The following is a 17191-nucleotide window of genomic DNA, read 5'->3' as shown; positions in this document are numbered from 1 at the left end:
TTGCCGTACATTCGGTGCATCCCTAGAAATAGGACCTTGATGAACACACACTTACCACACTCCTCTTGGCTGTGTCTTCTAGTGACTGTATGACCTTTAACCTTTGTTTGAACCTCATCTGCTCGATGACATCAGCACGCAAGCTACCAAATTTCTACAATTAGATAAAAACAATGTACGCAGTTAAAAAGGACCATACTGGCATTGGTGCTCCTCTAGGTCCCTCTTGCTCCGCCCCCTCACCTCATAGGACGCTTTAATGAGCTCAAAGACATCGATCTCAGGTGGAGGGTTGTTGCCACTGGTCAACAGGGCATGAAGGTGGGGAATAGGTGAAGAAACGGTCTGCTTATTTACAACATTATCCAAATATCTGAAGGATCGAGAAACAGATATTAGAGTGCAAACCTTATTTAGTGCATCTTCACATAGCTTGGACAGTAGAATATGGAGCCAAAAGAGTATCAATAAAGATAAATGCACACACTACATTCACATATGCACACACAGGATACACAAATGCGCACAAAATTCACAAGTGCACACACAAAATTTAAAAAGCACAGAAGATTCACAAATGCATACACAATTCAGAAATGCACACAAAATCCAGAAATACACACACAATTCAGAAATGCAAACAACATTTACAAATGCACTCAAGATTCACAAATGCACAGGACAAGATTCAGAAATGTATTTCTGATGCACACACACATATATATTGATTTACAAACTGCTTGCGGTCTTTGAACTTCACTGCATTTGTGTGTGAATTTTGAGACTCCTCTGACTTGGCAAGACACACAAATGCCTTTTTTTTACACAGGGAATGATCTGCAACCAATCAGATATCTCCCTTGTTTGAGCCAATCACAAGAATGCACCCCACGTGGGGGATTGTTTACTTATAAGCCAATCAGCGAACGACTCACTTTCCTCAGCGAACAACTCGCTTTCTTCACGCAGCGAACGACTCACTTACCTCACGCAGCCGGACACCCACTTTGCGCAGCAGGAGACTCATGCTGAGTCCCAATTCGCATACTATCCATCCTAAATAGTATGCGAAACTAGAATTAGTACATCCTAAATCGTAGTATGTTGAAAAGAGTATTCCAAAGATACCCGGATGGTCTACTATTTCCGGTTCAGATCAATGCACACTCTAAGTGCTAATATTGCCCACAACCCATTGCGTACGGGAGGGAGGAGCTTTGCGGTGATGTAAACATGGCAGCCGGGTGCAGCAGCGGAGATGCGCCCTCAGCTTTTAAGTGTAAGAATTCAAATGTTTAACCCTAATTAAAGTTATATTTTATTTCGTTACACACATTGCACATGAACGTCAGAACCAGTCGCCTCAAAAACGACCTGCGTTTGGTTCTACGACGACGCAGCCCTGCTTCTTCACTCCTCAACTTGGTAGAAGAACACATTGTAAAATGTATTGTGAAAAAAAAACGATGAGAAAAAAAGATGGGAATAGTAAATAAAATTTTACTGGACATAAAGAATGAATGAAACTTTAACAGTTGTGGTGTGCATAACTAGGCAAACACGTTGTCGTTCACGTTGCATGACGTCATCGAAGTATGTCCCAGAACGTGCATACTCTTTTGCTACACACTCAAAAGTATGTACTTTTTCCTCACAAAAAAAGTACATACTTTTAGGTCGTAGTATAAGTAGGCGAATTGGGACTCAGCATCACTTTCCGCAGCCGGAGAGTCACTTTCCTCTTGCAGCGAATGACTCACTTTCCTCATCGAACGATTCACTCTCCTCACGAGTCACGCAGCGAACGACTCAATTTCCTCACGCAGCGAGCGACTCACTTTCCTCAGCGAACGATTCACTTTCCTCACCCAGCAAAGTTGAACTAACTATTCCCTTTCCTCACGCAGCGATCAACTCACTTTGCGCAGCCGGAGAGTCACTTTCCTCTCGCAGCAGACCACTGACTCTCTCTTAGGGATGTAGGGACCGAATATTATAATTAAAGTGACTTCTATATTGCATCCAAAATAATATTTAGATATATTTAAATATTTTAAAAGGTGTAAACTTTTTCCTTTTTTTTACTTTCATTAAAATATTTCAATAAAATGAAATTTATGAATCCATGGTTAACTTTTTTTCTGCAGTCACAGTCTGGGCTATATGTATTGAGACATTTTAAAATTTATATTTTGTAAAAAAATTATAAAAAATAAACCTGAATTGTAATCTAAACATCTGTATTTTCATACAATTTCATAAATAAGTAGGCTATAATATGCCGCACCACAGGTATATCGCGCTGTGTGAACGCGTTCATGTGATTGGCTTATAAGTAAACAATCCCCCACGTGGGGTGCGTTCTTGTGATTGGCTAAAAGAAGGGAGATATCTGATTGGTTGCTGATCATTCCCTGTTTAAAAAAAAAAGGCATTTGTGTGTCGAGCCAAGTCAGAGGAGTCTCAAAATTCACACACAAATGCAGTGAAGTTCACAGACCGCAAGCAGTTTATAAATCAAGATATATGTGTGTGTGCATCAGAAATACATTTCTGAATCTTGTTCTGTGCATTTGTGAATCTTGAGTGCATTTGTAAATGTTGTTTGCATTTCTGAATTGTGTGTGTATTTCTGAATTTTGTGTGCATTTCTGAATTTGGTATGCATTTGTGAATCTTCTGTGCTTTTTAAATTTTGTGTGTGCATTTGTAAATTTTGTGCACATTTGTGTATCCTGTGTGTGTATTTATGAATCATGTGTGTGCATGTATGAATCCTGTGTGTGCATATGTGAATGTAGTGTGTGCATTTATCTTTATTGATACTCTTTTGGCTCCATAGTAGAAAGGGGATCAGAAATCTTAAACATGCAAAGCCTAAAGTCATATCTGACCCATTAAGGTTTTATGGCTCAGTATGATATAGAGGGAATATGTAGAAAAAAAAAACAGCTCAATCTTATTCACAGACCCAAAATTAGCAAAATAAATACTGAAATTGCATATGCTGATATTTATGCGACCAAAAAGTAAGATGCATTTCTGATGCTTTTAATCTAAATCAATGAGATCTTTATAACAGATAAATGATATAAATATCAGTCATGACTCAATATCTCCAATAATGTGTCTTAGTAAGATGCTTAGTCTGATGATCAAAACATAATACAAAGCAATACAATGATGACAGAGATGAACAAATAAACTTTTCCCGAAAGCCTGATGATTATATCGGATACTCACTTTTTTTATATTTTTTTTTATGATGTTTGGATAATAAAGTAAAGCTATATTTCTTCAGTCTGGTAAATGTTCTAAACTTAACTATCAATCAGATTACAGAAGGCATGTAGTATTGTAGATTGTGTGTATAAGTGTTTTTCAGCAAGGTTTTGATCATTTGAAGACTTTATTTGTGTATCGAAGATCATACAATCGGTTTTATAGGGTTAAAACTGAATCTAAAAGAAGAACTGATTCATGCAAATGTCATCTAATAACTCAAAACTGTTATATGAATATTGGCATCATATTGCATTCACTCTTTAGTCGTCTTGAAAACAGTGAACTATATGAAGTTGTATTAGCCACACTCACCTGCCCAGAATAGTCATGGCCTCTCCCTCATCTGAACAGGACAGCAGCTGATCCATGTTTGCATGTAGGACAGCTAATGCCACCTAGAGAAGAGTGACGGACACTTGTTACTCACATGGCGATCAAATCAATCAAATCACACAAATCACAGTTGATCAGCAACTGCGTGCAATGTAAGATGACATACAGGTCTGGCCCAGGCGGGCGCACTTAATAATCACACCAAATTAACATCTGCTGCTTGCACGCTGAAAACTTGTGCTGTGAATGTTAAGTGGGCAAAATTGTCCAAATGTTGCATGCATGAAATCCCTCAGAAACTTCATCAGTATCTGACGCAGCATCTGATAATCCACACCTGGAAAATGACTTTAATGCCCTCGTAGAAGAAGCAGTCGACCAGCAGCACCGCACTGTCGAAAGGCATGACGGACAAGAAGAGAGTGAGGAACCAGGACAGAGAGATGGTGGAGATGACACCCAAATCCTGCATGTGCTCATACAACAGCGGCAAACACTCGCGGGTGAGCTCCTCAAACACGCCCTGGTCCACCAGCGCTCCTGACACAGATCAGAAAACACCGGTGAGCAGAAAGTCACATCTGACTGGTTACAACTTTCATCGTGTGCTTATATCTGCGTGACTGACCTACAACTCTAGTGTTGTAATAGTCAGGCAGCATCCGTTCACACAGCGCCACAAGCAGCCAGAACGCCTCCTCTTCAGTACAATACAACAACAACACGGACGTAACGATGTTCATCGCCTGAAGAGAGAGATGAAGCAAAGCAATGTTAGCCAGCAGCTCTCATATCACTTCTCCACAGACAGACAATGTTCCAGAGCTCTGCTGGTCTCAAACCAGGAAGCACTCAAATCTGAGATTATGCATTTACATAATGCACTTATCATGCACAGATTGCAAAACAACGTCATAAATATGCAAGGAAAAAAAAAAAGTCACACAAAAAAACAAGATTCCTCCCACACACATATATACATACACACAATATACTATATATAAATGTTGTTGTTGTTATTTTTTTTGGCTTCTTCTGTCAACAAGACAAGCTTATAGGCCTAAGCAATTCTCGTTGTGATTCTTTTGATTTTATAATATGATTTCAAATCTAGAAATACATCAGACTGGTGTGTGTGTGTGTGTGTGTGTGTGTGTGTACCTGGCAGTATCCGATGCTAGGGTTTCTGTAAGCGTAGGCAGTCAGGACACGTCTCAGGGCAGCGATGCCCATCTCGTTCTGGAAGGCGTGATGTTCAGGCATGGAGCGGTGCAGGTCTCTCTCAATCTCTTCAGTCGCTAGAGTATATTTACCAATCGCCTGCTCAACCAAACTGGCATAGTAACCTGTGTGTGTGGCCATCTCGTTCTGGGCACCTGAAAAAAGGGAAATTCTCCATGAGAACCGCAGCGTGTGAGATGTGTAAACATGACGGTCACACACATGCAGAACACACACGTGTGGACAAGCATACTAATACTCATGTTAACTGTGCACAGTACACTAATGTTCTTTATGCAATGCATACCCAAATGATGTAATGCATTTGCCAAAATATGCAGGATATAAATAAAAAACTAAATATAAATACAAATGTGCAGGATCTTTTTTTTTTTTTTTTTGGTGACCTGCAAGGGACTGCAGATGAAAATATGCATGGTCCCTTCCGAATAAATAAATACACTTACAATGTGACAAATGAATCTGAACAAACTCAAATTTTATAAAAAAAAAAAAAGAACCAACAAACAAAACAACCATGTGACTGGACTGTAGTACCAGTTTTGTGACTGATAGTTAAAAAAATAGATATACATTTTTTTCTTAATTGAAATAAAAAAAATGAAATAAAATAAAGTTACAAAAAGGTAGATAAAAAATAGTTTAAAGAAATACTGCCACGACAACTAAATACAATTTTATAAATTTGAGTTGAAATTACTAAAACAGTTAAAAGAAATAGTTGTTTATTGAAATAACTTTTAAATGTATATATTTTTTAACTAATAAAAATAATCTTACAAAATTATTAAAATGTAAATTTTAAGTCAAAATATAGAAATAAAAACTGTATATATGTACGACCTCTGTGATCTGATAAAAAAAAAATTCTAAAATCATCTAACGCATTTTACAAATAAGTAAAATTACCAATATGTGAACCTTGCCAATAAAACATCTTAAAAACGACTGAATACAAAATATTAATAAAAATTGTAATTGCACAAAACTAGGGGTGACCATACATCCTCTTTTTCCTGGACATGTCCTCTTTTTGGACCTAAAAAAAATTGTGTCCGGCCAGGATTTCCAAATTGGCCTAAATGCCCGGGATTTGGCTTTTTCTTTCTTTTTCTTTTTTCTTTTCTCACTGTTCACTTTCACTTTGGATTCGGCCTTCAAGATCCTCTGTGTAAAAGAAGATCAGATATTTGTTAATGAGCTCAGGATCTTTTGAGCACCAAATCCTCCAGCATGGTCTGTCAGTCACCTCTCCTCTCAACACCCGATCAGCCAAATCTGACGCCTGCAGCTCGTGTTTGATGCTGGGTTGTCAAGTCTGTGTTTTTTTTTTTTTTTTTTTTTTGGTATGGTATAGGTAAGTATAAAACTGTGCTAAATTTTAAGTTTTGTGAAGGAGGGCCACTGGTAGGAAGCTTTTTAGCTGCATTTATGATCAATGCATTATCTGCGTTTATGAACAGTGACTGTAAAATATGTATATTAGGTATGGAAATTACATATTTTGAGTTTTGATATTTGAGATTGCACTACTTTGGGTGCTTTCCGCATTACTTTAAATCACCAACCAGCCACTCCCCGGCCCTCCACCCTTCTCGTCCTCTTTTTGAAAAACTAATATATGGTCACCCAAGTAAAACACTTTGTACCAAACTTCTGTTTGAAAATGACTGTTGTGCATTGCATACACTTTTTAAAACACAAATCTTTAAGCAGTATGCATAATGTACTGTGCTGATTGCAGTATACTAGTATTCCAATCCAAGCATGCACACTTTGATTCGTTGCAGTTGGACTCATTACCTGAGAACAGCAGCCACAGTTCTCCTCGCAGACTCTCTGGTATCCCGTTCAGAACCAGCTCTCTGGTCTTAGATGTGCGGTACATACACACTCCCCGGCCAAACTCAAAGAAATGGATGTTCCATGATTCTTCTTTCATCTTCTCTCTCGTCTGTTCAAAATACAACCAATGAAACACCAAACTACTGATGTCATACATAGTAGTGATAGATTAAAGGGCATTTTCTGTTCGTTCAAAATTTTGGAGATTTGTTATATTACTATCATTGATATGTTATTATAGTTTTGTTATTGTTTCAGTTTTCACTTTAATTTCAGTTAAAATGTTAGCAATTTTCTTTTTTTTATATATATATTTTTTTTGTGTGTGAAAATTTTATTTACTCTTTTCAGTATTTTAATTATATCTTTTTTTTAATTAACAATAATAACTCTTGTTTCTGTCAGAAAGTTCTTGTTTGTTTGTTTAAAAAAAACCTCACTTTTATCCAGCAAGAACACGTTAAATTGCTGCATAGATGTGTAATGATCAGATAGAATGACTTTAAAATCATTTCATGCATAATTGTTTTAACCACTTCACATGAGGGCTGACAGATGTGAGAGGGGTTATATCTCACCACTTTGGGCCCCAGCTCCTCCGGGACGTCCTGCTGGTAGATTTGCAGTAGGCCCTTCTTGGCTGTGGGCAGACTGGGGCTGTAGTGTTGGTTTTGGGGCGTCTCTCCGAGCCCCAGGACAGGAGGGGACGGGGGCAGAGAGGGCGGCGTACTCGGGCTGGGATTCTCCTGGAAGCAATGACAAATGTGGAAACTATGACGAAAAATGCTTGTCAACAAGGTTTTTTCATCTGAGGAAAACGAGTGTTTGGCGAGACAATAATAAGGTCATAAATTAATCATTAACACAATAATTGAGACTACATGAACCTGCAATATTGTTGATGAAAAAAGATAAGAATAAAATGCAGTTAAAAGACCTGTTTTAAAAGGTGGAGACTAAACATTTTGACTGACTAAAATTAGACTAAAATTCTCAGACATTTAGTCGATTAAAACTAAAACCAGGAAAAGTGACTAAATATTCTAAAAACTAAAAGTTACATTTGACACAGGAATAAGACTAAAGGCCCGTTCACACCAAGCACGATAACTATAAAGATAACGATAAAGATATAATTCTAAAAATCGTTCTCAATATTAAAGAATAGCAGAGTCCACACTACAACTATAACGATAAAGGCACAGAGAAACGATATTGTAGGAATCACTTTCAGAACTATTTTTTTCCCTGATGAACGATAAAAACATTGCCAACCAATCAGAATCAATCCTGCTGTAATGAGCTCGAGAATTTAAAGCAGCAGTCGCACGTCCGCTTCGCATACACAGACAATATCGTTCGCTGGTGTGGACTCTAATATCGTTATCTTTATAGTTATCTTTATAGTTATCTTTATAGTTATCGTTCTTGGTGTGAACGGGCCTTAAGACTAAATTAAAAATATCTGACAAAATTAACACTAGTGGAAACGAGTTACACTACAGTCTTTAAGCATGAAAAAGTAAATACTCTAGCTAATAAGTTTACGGTCACTAACACTTTTGTTTTTTCACTAAATTAATACTTTTATTCAGCAAGGATACATTAAACTGATTAAACTTGACAGCAAATACATTTTAGGTAAATCGTTTTATAACAGCTCTCCATTTCAGACAAATGCTGCTTTCAACTTTCTATTTAACAAAGAATCATGAAAAATAAAATCTAACACTGTTTCCACAAAACAGAACCGTTTTCAACATTGATAATAATCAGAAATGTTTCTTGAGCACCCAATTAGAATATCAGAATGATTTCCGAAGGAACATGTGTACATACATTATTTGTAAATCCAGAGAAACTTCAGTTTTAAGTAATGTCTCGTCCCGGTTCATTGTCGCTTATCTATGATGCAATATGTGCTCTCTCAGTTTCCGCTTTTAGAAATTATGGCAACACACATGGACAAAAACACTGCTTCACAGTTAAACTAAATCCATCATGGCTGTCGCAAATAAAATGAAACTTAAATGAAAAGTGTTGACTGCAGCATTAAATTTAGACCTGCTCGACTGTTGCACCATGATTCTTTTTACAGGTTTTTACAGCGTTGCGCGTCATAACCAATCACACATGAGTCTGTTGAGCTTATGAACACAGTGGCCAATCAGAGGCGTTCAGATGAGTCATCGCTGAAACACCAGAGTTTCTTTGTTCAATGCACGTGCTTCTGCTCTCTTGTGAATTCTGTCATCATAAATCATCAAGTGCAGATGTACGTATAATGCATGCAGCATGTACGAGATTCATTCATCAAACAGTGCATAGACAGCTTTACTGAGTATAAGAGGAGTTTTTTTAGAGTTCTTAAATGACGTCCCCCATCAATCCACTCTCCTTCATTGTGTCATCGAGCTTTGCCTTTGTTATTGTTTGAAAATGTGACCTCTAGTTAACATATTGTGCCTTTAAATTGTAGTAATATTTAACAATATTACTGTTCTTACTGTATTTTTGACTTCTTGAAAAATTGTTTAATACAATACAATTCTGATCCATTCTTACTCACAGACTGAGTGTTAAGACCACATGGCCTGTCAGGCGTGCGTTGCAGGAAATCAGAGATGCGCTGTACCAGGAAGTCACGGTCTTTGAGGTTGGCAAACAGGAAGGTCATCTTGTTTTTAGTGCTGATCGACAGTGGACTCGGCAAAACACTGCTACTGTCCGCTTTCTCCACTATAGTCACCTACACAGAGAAAATGAGAGATAGCAAGTGACCGTCAAGCTGTTGTAACTAACTATATGTGTATGTATGTGTGTGTGTTTAGTTGGTTGTTTGTGCTTAACGCTATGCCAGAGAGTTAGCTGAAGAGTTAACTGAATACAAAAAAGTTCTCTCACAGGGTTAAACCAGCACAGTCTAATGAAACATGCTTCAGGGACAGTGTGTGTGTGTATGTGCATTCACCTCTCTCAGTGGAATGATAAGTTGACACAGATCTTCCTCTCGACTGGCAAAGCAGATGTAGTTATTAGAAACAAACATCTGACCGATGACATGCATCTTAGCGAACGGCGTCCAGAGCGTACAGCCGGTGTGCCCATCCAAACGCTCATCCTGTGTGAGCCGGAACAGCGCTCTGTACCGCTCGTTCTTCGCACGTGCGTCTAAGTCCCTAAAGCATGTGAAAAGAAGCTCAACTTGTAGTGATGGTAGAAACGGTTTAGCTACTTAAAGTTATTAACCAACATCTATTTACGTAAACAGACCCCTTAAAAAAGTACATTACACAAAATAAAACCACGTTCTGTTTATACAATGAAATTCAAGACTCATCTAAGACCTGGTCAAACATGCACACGTCATCTCTTCAGAGCAGAATCACGTGCTCACCTCTTGAGCGCAGAGACGTTTTTCAGGGTCTTGCAGGGTTTGGGGAGCGAGCGATCGGCGGAGAAGCTCTCGTTGTCCAGCAGCTGTCTCATGGCGATGTTGGCCAGCTGCTCCATCAGTTTGAAGGTCTCGTTGATGTTGAGGAACATGGAGAAGAAGTGCTCGGTGCCGCGCGTGCTCACGCGGATGCTCTCGGGGAAAACCAGCGTGGCGTTCTTGTCCAACTGCGTGACGTCCGTCCACTGCACCACCAGCGAAACTACAGGCACAGGAGAAGATAATAAAGATGAAAAAGATTTAGTAAGGAAGAACAGATTTCATTAAGCATGGTGGAAGAAAAGAAGCATGCAAACACAATTTCCCACTAACTAAATAACACACTTAATTTAATAAGAAACAGAGCCCTTTTCACAGAGCATCCAAAATGACGTCATTAAACAGTTCCCCAAAATACTTAATTCTGATTGGTCAGTCTTGACATAATGTAGTTGAATAATTTGCTGTAAAGAGACCAATGTCATCCCTGTGCTACTTGTCTCTTGTATGACTACATGATCTTTTTCTTTGCACATTATAAAAAGATTTCGACTCATATAAATTTCATGTGAATATACTTAATTATCTGGAAAGAAGAATGGTGTAACAAAAGCTTTTTAATAATTTCAACTAGGGCTGCACAACTCAATGCTATATAATATCTATTTTTGCTTGTTAATACTATTAAATATAAGCTTTTGTTAAATACATATACTATATATATATATATATATATATATATATATATATATATATATATATATATATATATATATATATATATACATATATACATATATATATATATATATATATATATATATATATATATATATATATATACACACATACACACACACACACACACATTACACACAAATGTGGTCCAAATTTTACATACACTTTACAGTATCTGCAAAATCTTTATTATTTTACAAAAAGATATAATACAAAATGCATGTTGTTTTTATTTTATTACACATACATATATATTTTATTTTTCTACAAAAAGTAAAAAATATAAATACAAACAAGGATTTCTTTTTTTTAACTTGTATAAAAATAAATAAAAAAACACATAAAAAAAATTACGCTTGTTTGTTGTGGTTCTAGTTGCGTTCTATTTTCTTTTGTTGTACAAATTTAGTTCCACAGTACATTTTGAAGTATGCATCAACTATGCGAGTTTCTCACCCTCTTTTCCCAGCAGAAAGGAGTAGAAGCAGAGGTGATTTACGGACAGGTAGATCCAGCCCTGCCGCGGGACTCTGCCCTTCCAGTAGCTGCAGGGGTAATAGTTCACCAGCTTCTCTTCCTCCGGCATTCCGAACAACTTCCTCATCTTCAGCTCGGCTTCACGGAACTTCCCGGGATCCTCGTCTTCCTGAGGTTTGCCACTTTTATTCTCTTCAGCAATGATGCCCTTTGAAGAACAACAAGTTGAAGTTTGGCGTTATTGAGATTTTTCTTTAGGTTTTTGTAAGAAGTATTTTCTGCTTACCAATTCTGGATTAATATTAAAATATTGTTTTTCTTCATTTGCATTTTTTCAGGATTCTTTGATAAATATAAAGTTCAAAACAGCATTTATTTGAAATATATATATATTTTTAATATTATGAAAAGCATTACTGTAACTTTTGATCAATGTAATGTTCCCTTGCTTAAAGGGCTAGTTCACCCAAGAATTTATTTACCCTCGGAGACATGTGAGGGATGTTTTATTACAGATGCGCACACTTTATTTCACGTCTTCTGACCAGCTGACAACAAACACCATCTTACCCCCATTGAAAGGCTTGGAAGAGCAAGGACAATATTTTTATATAACTTTGATTGGATTATTGTGAAAGAGGAAAGTCACATTCACCTTGAATGCTTTGATGTTGAGTAGAAGATGGACACATTTTCATTCTCGGGTGAACTAACCCTTGAAAGTATTAATTTAATTTAAAACTTTTGAACAAGTTTTTGTTCAAAACTGCGCTGCTCAGACCGATCGGTGTATGACATCAAAGTACCGCAAGAGTGATTCAGAAGCACAAGGGGTCGTCTGCTTTCAAAGCTCTTGCGGTATTTTGATGTCAAACACCGATCGGTCTGATGATGAAGATCTGCTTCAAGTCTTCACATGATATGTAAAAATTGATAGCCTGAATCTGCATAAAAGCGTCTACAAATTGCGTCTATAAATTAAATTTTTAAATTTTAATTTAATTTAAGTCGAACAAGCCTAATGATTCAATGAACCATTCATAAAGAACCATTTACTTCACTCCTGAATGAATCCATTTGATGAGCCATTTGAAATCCATGAATGAGCCATTTGAAAGAATCAAATAAATGAATCAATGTCTCGATGACTTAATCATTAAGACATTTACCACCACCTACTGGCAGTTTTAGTTTATTATTATATATATATATATATATATATATATATATATATATATATATATATATATATATATATATATATATATATATATTATATTATATTATATATTATACATATATATTATTATTTATTATATATATATATATATATATATATATATATATATATATATATATATATATATATATATATATATATATATATATATATATATATATATATATATATATATATATATATATATACACACAGTAGGGACCAAAAGTTTGGAAACATTACCATTTTTTATGTTTTTGAAAGAAGTTTCTTCTGCTCATCAAGCCTGCATTTATTTGATCAAAAATACAGAGAAAAAAAATGTAATATTGTGATATATTATTACAATTTAAAATAATTGTTTTTAAATTTATTATACTTTAAATTATCATTTCTTTCTGTGATGCAAAGCTGAATTTTTAGGATCATTATCACATGATCCTTTAGAAATCATTCTAATATGATGATTCATTATCAAAGTTGGAAACAGTTCTGCTGCTTAATATTTTTTCAGAACATGTGATACTTTTTTAGGATACTTTGATGAATAAAAAGTAAAAATCTAATTTAAATATCAATCTTTTGTAATAAAAATATACACTACTGGTCAGTAATTAAATACTAACAAAAAGTGATAGTAAAGAAAATATATTATTAGAATATATATTATTAGAATTTTTTTTTTTTTTTTATAATTGCAGTTCTTTTTAAGCTTTTATTCATCAAATATATTAGACAGCAGAACTGTTTCCAACACTCATAATAAATCAGAATATTAGAATTATTTCTAAATGATCATGTGATCGACTGGATGTTACATGTGACACTGAAGGCTGGAGTAATGATGCTGAAAATTCAGCTTTGCATCACAGGAATAATTTTTTTTTTTTTTTTAAGTATATTCAAATAGAAAACTATTATTGTAAGTTGTAATAATATTTCACAATATTACTGTTTTTTCTGTATTTTTGATCAAATAAATGCAGGCTTGATGAGCAGAAGAAACTTCTTTCAAAAACATTAAAAATAATAATAGTAATGTTTCCAAACTTTTGCGTGACGGCTTTTCTGTGTCTTTACACACCAGAATCATGCCTGACGCAGCTGGCGTGCTGCTGCTATTACTGTAGGTGACATAGAGGGAGACCGCCAACAGACCAGGACCTTGTCTTCATGACAACAATATCTATACTTCATGTTAAGCAATAATATAAAGCCTACTGATAAAGGACAACATCAACAGTATTGACGGCAAAATAGACTATGTTTGACAGGTGCAATATGCCAGTGTGTCACCGGCCTAAGGCTTTCAAATGCATCACGCTAGTGTGAACATTACTACAACTAGAAAAAAACGACCGTAATTCAAACGCAGCTCCCGTCGGCATTTAAACAGACCTTTGCTCTTAATTACGATCGGTCCAACGCAATAACGAAATATGAGCAGGTCTAAAAACTGAAACTGTTGATGCTGCACTTTACACTTTGGAAAAGTTATGTATTTATTTTAAATATGAGCATGCCTACAAGCTGGGATTGGTAATGCTGCACTGTAATCACAGTTATTTATTTATATTTTTCATTATATTTTATTATATGATATTGGTTTGAGACTGAGAGTATTTTATTTAGTGGAGAACTTTGCACCAGTATTTTATTTCTTATCCTTTTTTTATTTTATATACATTTTATTAAAAAGTATTTTAAAAAAAGTGTAAACAAATTGTAAAAAAAAAAAAAAGTTTATAGTAATAAACAACCTGCAGTTTAATGTTTGCATTTCTTTCCCTTACTGTACCGAAAATGAACCGAACCGTGAGTTTAAAACTGAGGTACGCACCGAACCGGGATTTTTGTGTACCGTTACACCCCTAATATATATATATATATATATATATATATATATATATATATATATATATATATATATATATATATATATATATATATATACATATATACAGTTTACTTTGCCTCAAACTCCAGTATGAGTCTCATATTCTATCTCAAAAATTCAAGTACAACCAATATTCCCATTTCTCCCAACTAGCAATAAACAAAAAGCAAGAGAGAGTTCTAATACTTATTCAGAGTAACATTTAGACATAGATTAAGCTATTGTACTATCGCTACTTTAATTAACTATCAGTAAAGATCGTTTTAATCTGTCTCTACTTCTAAATCCAATCTAATCGCACCTGTATTTTGCCCTTGACGAAGGTGGTAATGTCATCGTCGTTGTCAAAGATGGAAAGAGTCTGCAGTAGGTTTGTCTCGAGCCAATCCCAGTGTTCAGTGATCTCCTTACGAGACGAGCCTGAGACACAAACACACACACACACACACACACACACACACACACACACAGACACACACAGACACCAGAATTAATTGTCTCAGAGCCTTTAATATGTCACTCAAATTTAGGGCGTCTTTTTAAAGGTCAGATGAGGTTTACACAGGAGATCCAGCCAATGTGACTCAACACAGCATTCACTCTCCAGATTTCCATCAAATACTTATATAATATATAATATTATAAATCAAGCAAGCGCAGACTAATTAAATATTTTGAAACTAAAACCATGCAGTTGTTGCTTTTACATCATTGCTGGGATGTCTGCATACTAAGCATGCGTGCACATCCATATTTTGAGCACATTTCGGCCCCAGATATCAAATGATGTTCTACAGACTTAAATACGGACCACAAGCAATATTCCAGAAGATCTGTGATTCTCCCGTCTGGTGCAGGATCCTGTACGGAGCCACGCGAGCACTCGAGTCCAACACCACATCCAACGTACCCACCAGCAAACCTGAGAGAGAGAGAGAGAGAGAGAGAGAGAGAGAGAAGTTCACAGGTCACATCCACATGTGGTATGAAGACAAACAAGAAAAAAAAACGTCTTAGTCGATAACAGGCGCCAGAGCACAGTAGTTCCTTCAGTTCTCATTGCTGACATGCACACATATTCACCAGATAAACCGTCGAGTGTGAGAGAGGAATGTAAGACATGTAAGACACATCTTGACTTCCTCCGACAGCGGCCACATGATCAGTTAATGTGTGATTCTGACAGAGATATAAACACGAACTGGCTTCTTGTTGTTGGGATGTGTAATGTGTTATGTGTTAAGTATCACACACACATGACATTAACACAAATCACACCAAATGAGAGACTCACTGAAGTATGACAAAACACCCGTATGTTGTAACTTCCTAAAAACAACAGGGCAATGTTCAAGCCTTCTCAACATAATCGAGTTTATAGTGGAGTTCAGGGGTGAATGCAATCATTCTGCCGTCATGTGAGCCACTTGTCTTAAAAAGTGACTGTTTTTGTCTGTTGTTTGTTTTTGTAGTTGCTATGGAAAACGCACATGAACATCTCTCCCAGGCAGGAATAATATAAGATGATAAAGTAATATATTGTCATGACACACAAAACACACAATGTTTATTAATAATAATTTTTTCTACTTTCGTGGTATCTATCCATGTATTAGTGCTGTCACATCGATTAATCGTGATTAATTGTATCAAATATAAAAGTTTGTGTTTACATAACTGTTCATAAATACTGTATTATATGTAAATTTATTTTTGCTGCGATTAATTGATTTGACAACACTATATATATATATATATATATATATATATATATATATATATATATATATATATATATATATATATATATATATATATATACACACACACACACACACACACACAGATAGATAGATAGATAGATAGATAGATAGATAGATAGATAGATAGATAGATAGATAGATAGATAGATAGATAGATATACTCACGCGCGCTATTTGTCCATGATATATTAACATACTAATTCAGGGAAATAGTATACAAAAAAAAATACAAAATCAAAGGATGATAGTATCTAAAAGGTAACAGTAAACAGTTATTACAATTTAAGATAAAAAAGGGCAAATCTGCTATCAGTGTGTTTTATAACAGGCACGTAGAAATGTTAAATCATTTTAACCATATGTCACTTATTTATTACTGTTTCTTAAAATTAGAAAGAAATTGCATTAAACCAAACACTTTATAAACCACAAACGTATAAATATACTTAAATGTTACACTTACGGCATATATAAACTATTATCTCATAGATGTGTCACATAAACAGATGACGCAAACACAGTCAGCATCAGTGAAGAGATGCGACCAAAACAAACACACCTACATATTATTCCGTTATTATGATTTAGCAGAAAGTATAAATGTCTTGATAAACTATACTTCATGATGCATGAGTGATGTGTCATATCATACACACGGGCCCTGATCGTTCATATTTAGGGTAACACCTCGCTCGTACCCGTGATGCCTCCTCCGCGCCCGTGTCCCTTCCTCCGCTGCAGGATGAAGTACGGATTCGCCCGCTCGCTCACCCACAGCGCGTTGGCCAGTAACACCTCCTCCGGGGTAATCCACATGGCTTCAGGGGACTCTCACTCTCTAGATGCGGTAAATGTGTGAGTTCTATTCATGCCAGAATGGACGGGACTCAGCTGACGTTGGTCTGCGTGAGCCGCCCAACTCACTGCAGCGAAACCAGCCACCGTGGAGCCAAAATGGC

General features: G+C 35.9%; 1 protein-coding gene across 2 annotated transcripts in view; it reads right to left on the bottom strand.

The window, feature by feature from the left end:
• LOC128027718 (TBC1 domain family member 9B-like) overlaps positions 1-17191 on the bottom strand; it is a 25733-nt gene extending 8542 nt beyond the window's left edge. For both annotated transcript variants that reach the window (XM_052615540.1, XM_052615542.1), the window contains exons 1-15: positions 16931-17191; positions 15281-15391; positions 14771-14889; positions 11333-11561; positions 10103-10361; positions 9677-9884; positions 9275-9454; positions 7284-7451; positions 6664-6814; positions 4780-4994; positions 4247-4364; positions 3956-4158; positions 3598-3680; positions 244-373; positions 56-154 (exon numbers count right to left, since the gene is read on the bottom strand). In XM_052615540.1, the coding sequence (XP_052471500.1) occupies positions 56-154; positions 244-373; positions 3598-3680; positions 3956-4158; positions 4247-4364; positions 4780-4994; positions 6664-6814; positions 7284-7451; positions 9275-9454; positions 9677-9884; positions 10103-10361; positions 11333-11561; positions 14771-14889; positions 15281-15391; positions 16931-17048 (2391 nt within the window). In that variant the 5' untranslated portion in view covers positions 17049-17191. The remainder of the gene's footprint in view (positions 1-55; positions 155-243; positions 374-3597; positions 3681-3955; positions 4159-4246; positions 4365-4779; positions 4995-6663; positions 6815-7283; positions 7452-9274; positions 9455-9676; positions 9885-10102; positions 10362-11332; positions 11562-14770; positions 14890-15280; positions 15392-16930) is intronic.

Source organism: Carassius gibelio, chromosome A14 (assembly GCF_023724105.1).
Source record: "Carassius gibelio isolate Cgi1373 ecotype wild population from Czech Republic chromosome A14, carGib1.2-hapl.c, whole genome shotgun sequence".
Taxonomy (NCBI): Eukaryota; Metazoa; Chordata; class Actinopteri; order Cypriniformes; family Cyprinidae; genus Carassius; species Carassius gibelio.
Note: the sequence above shows the minus strand (reverse complement) of the source record. Positions and strands in the feature narration are given on the sequence as shown.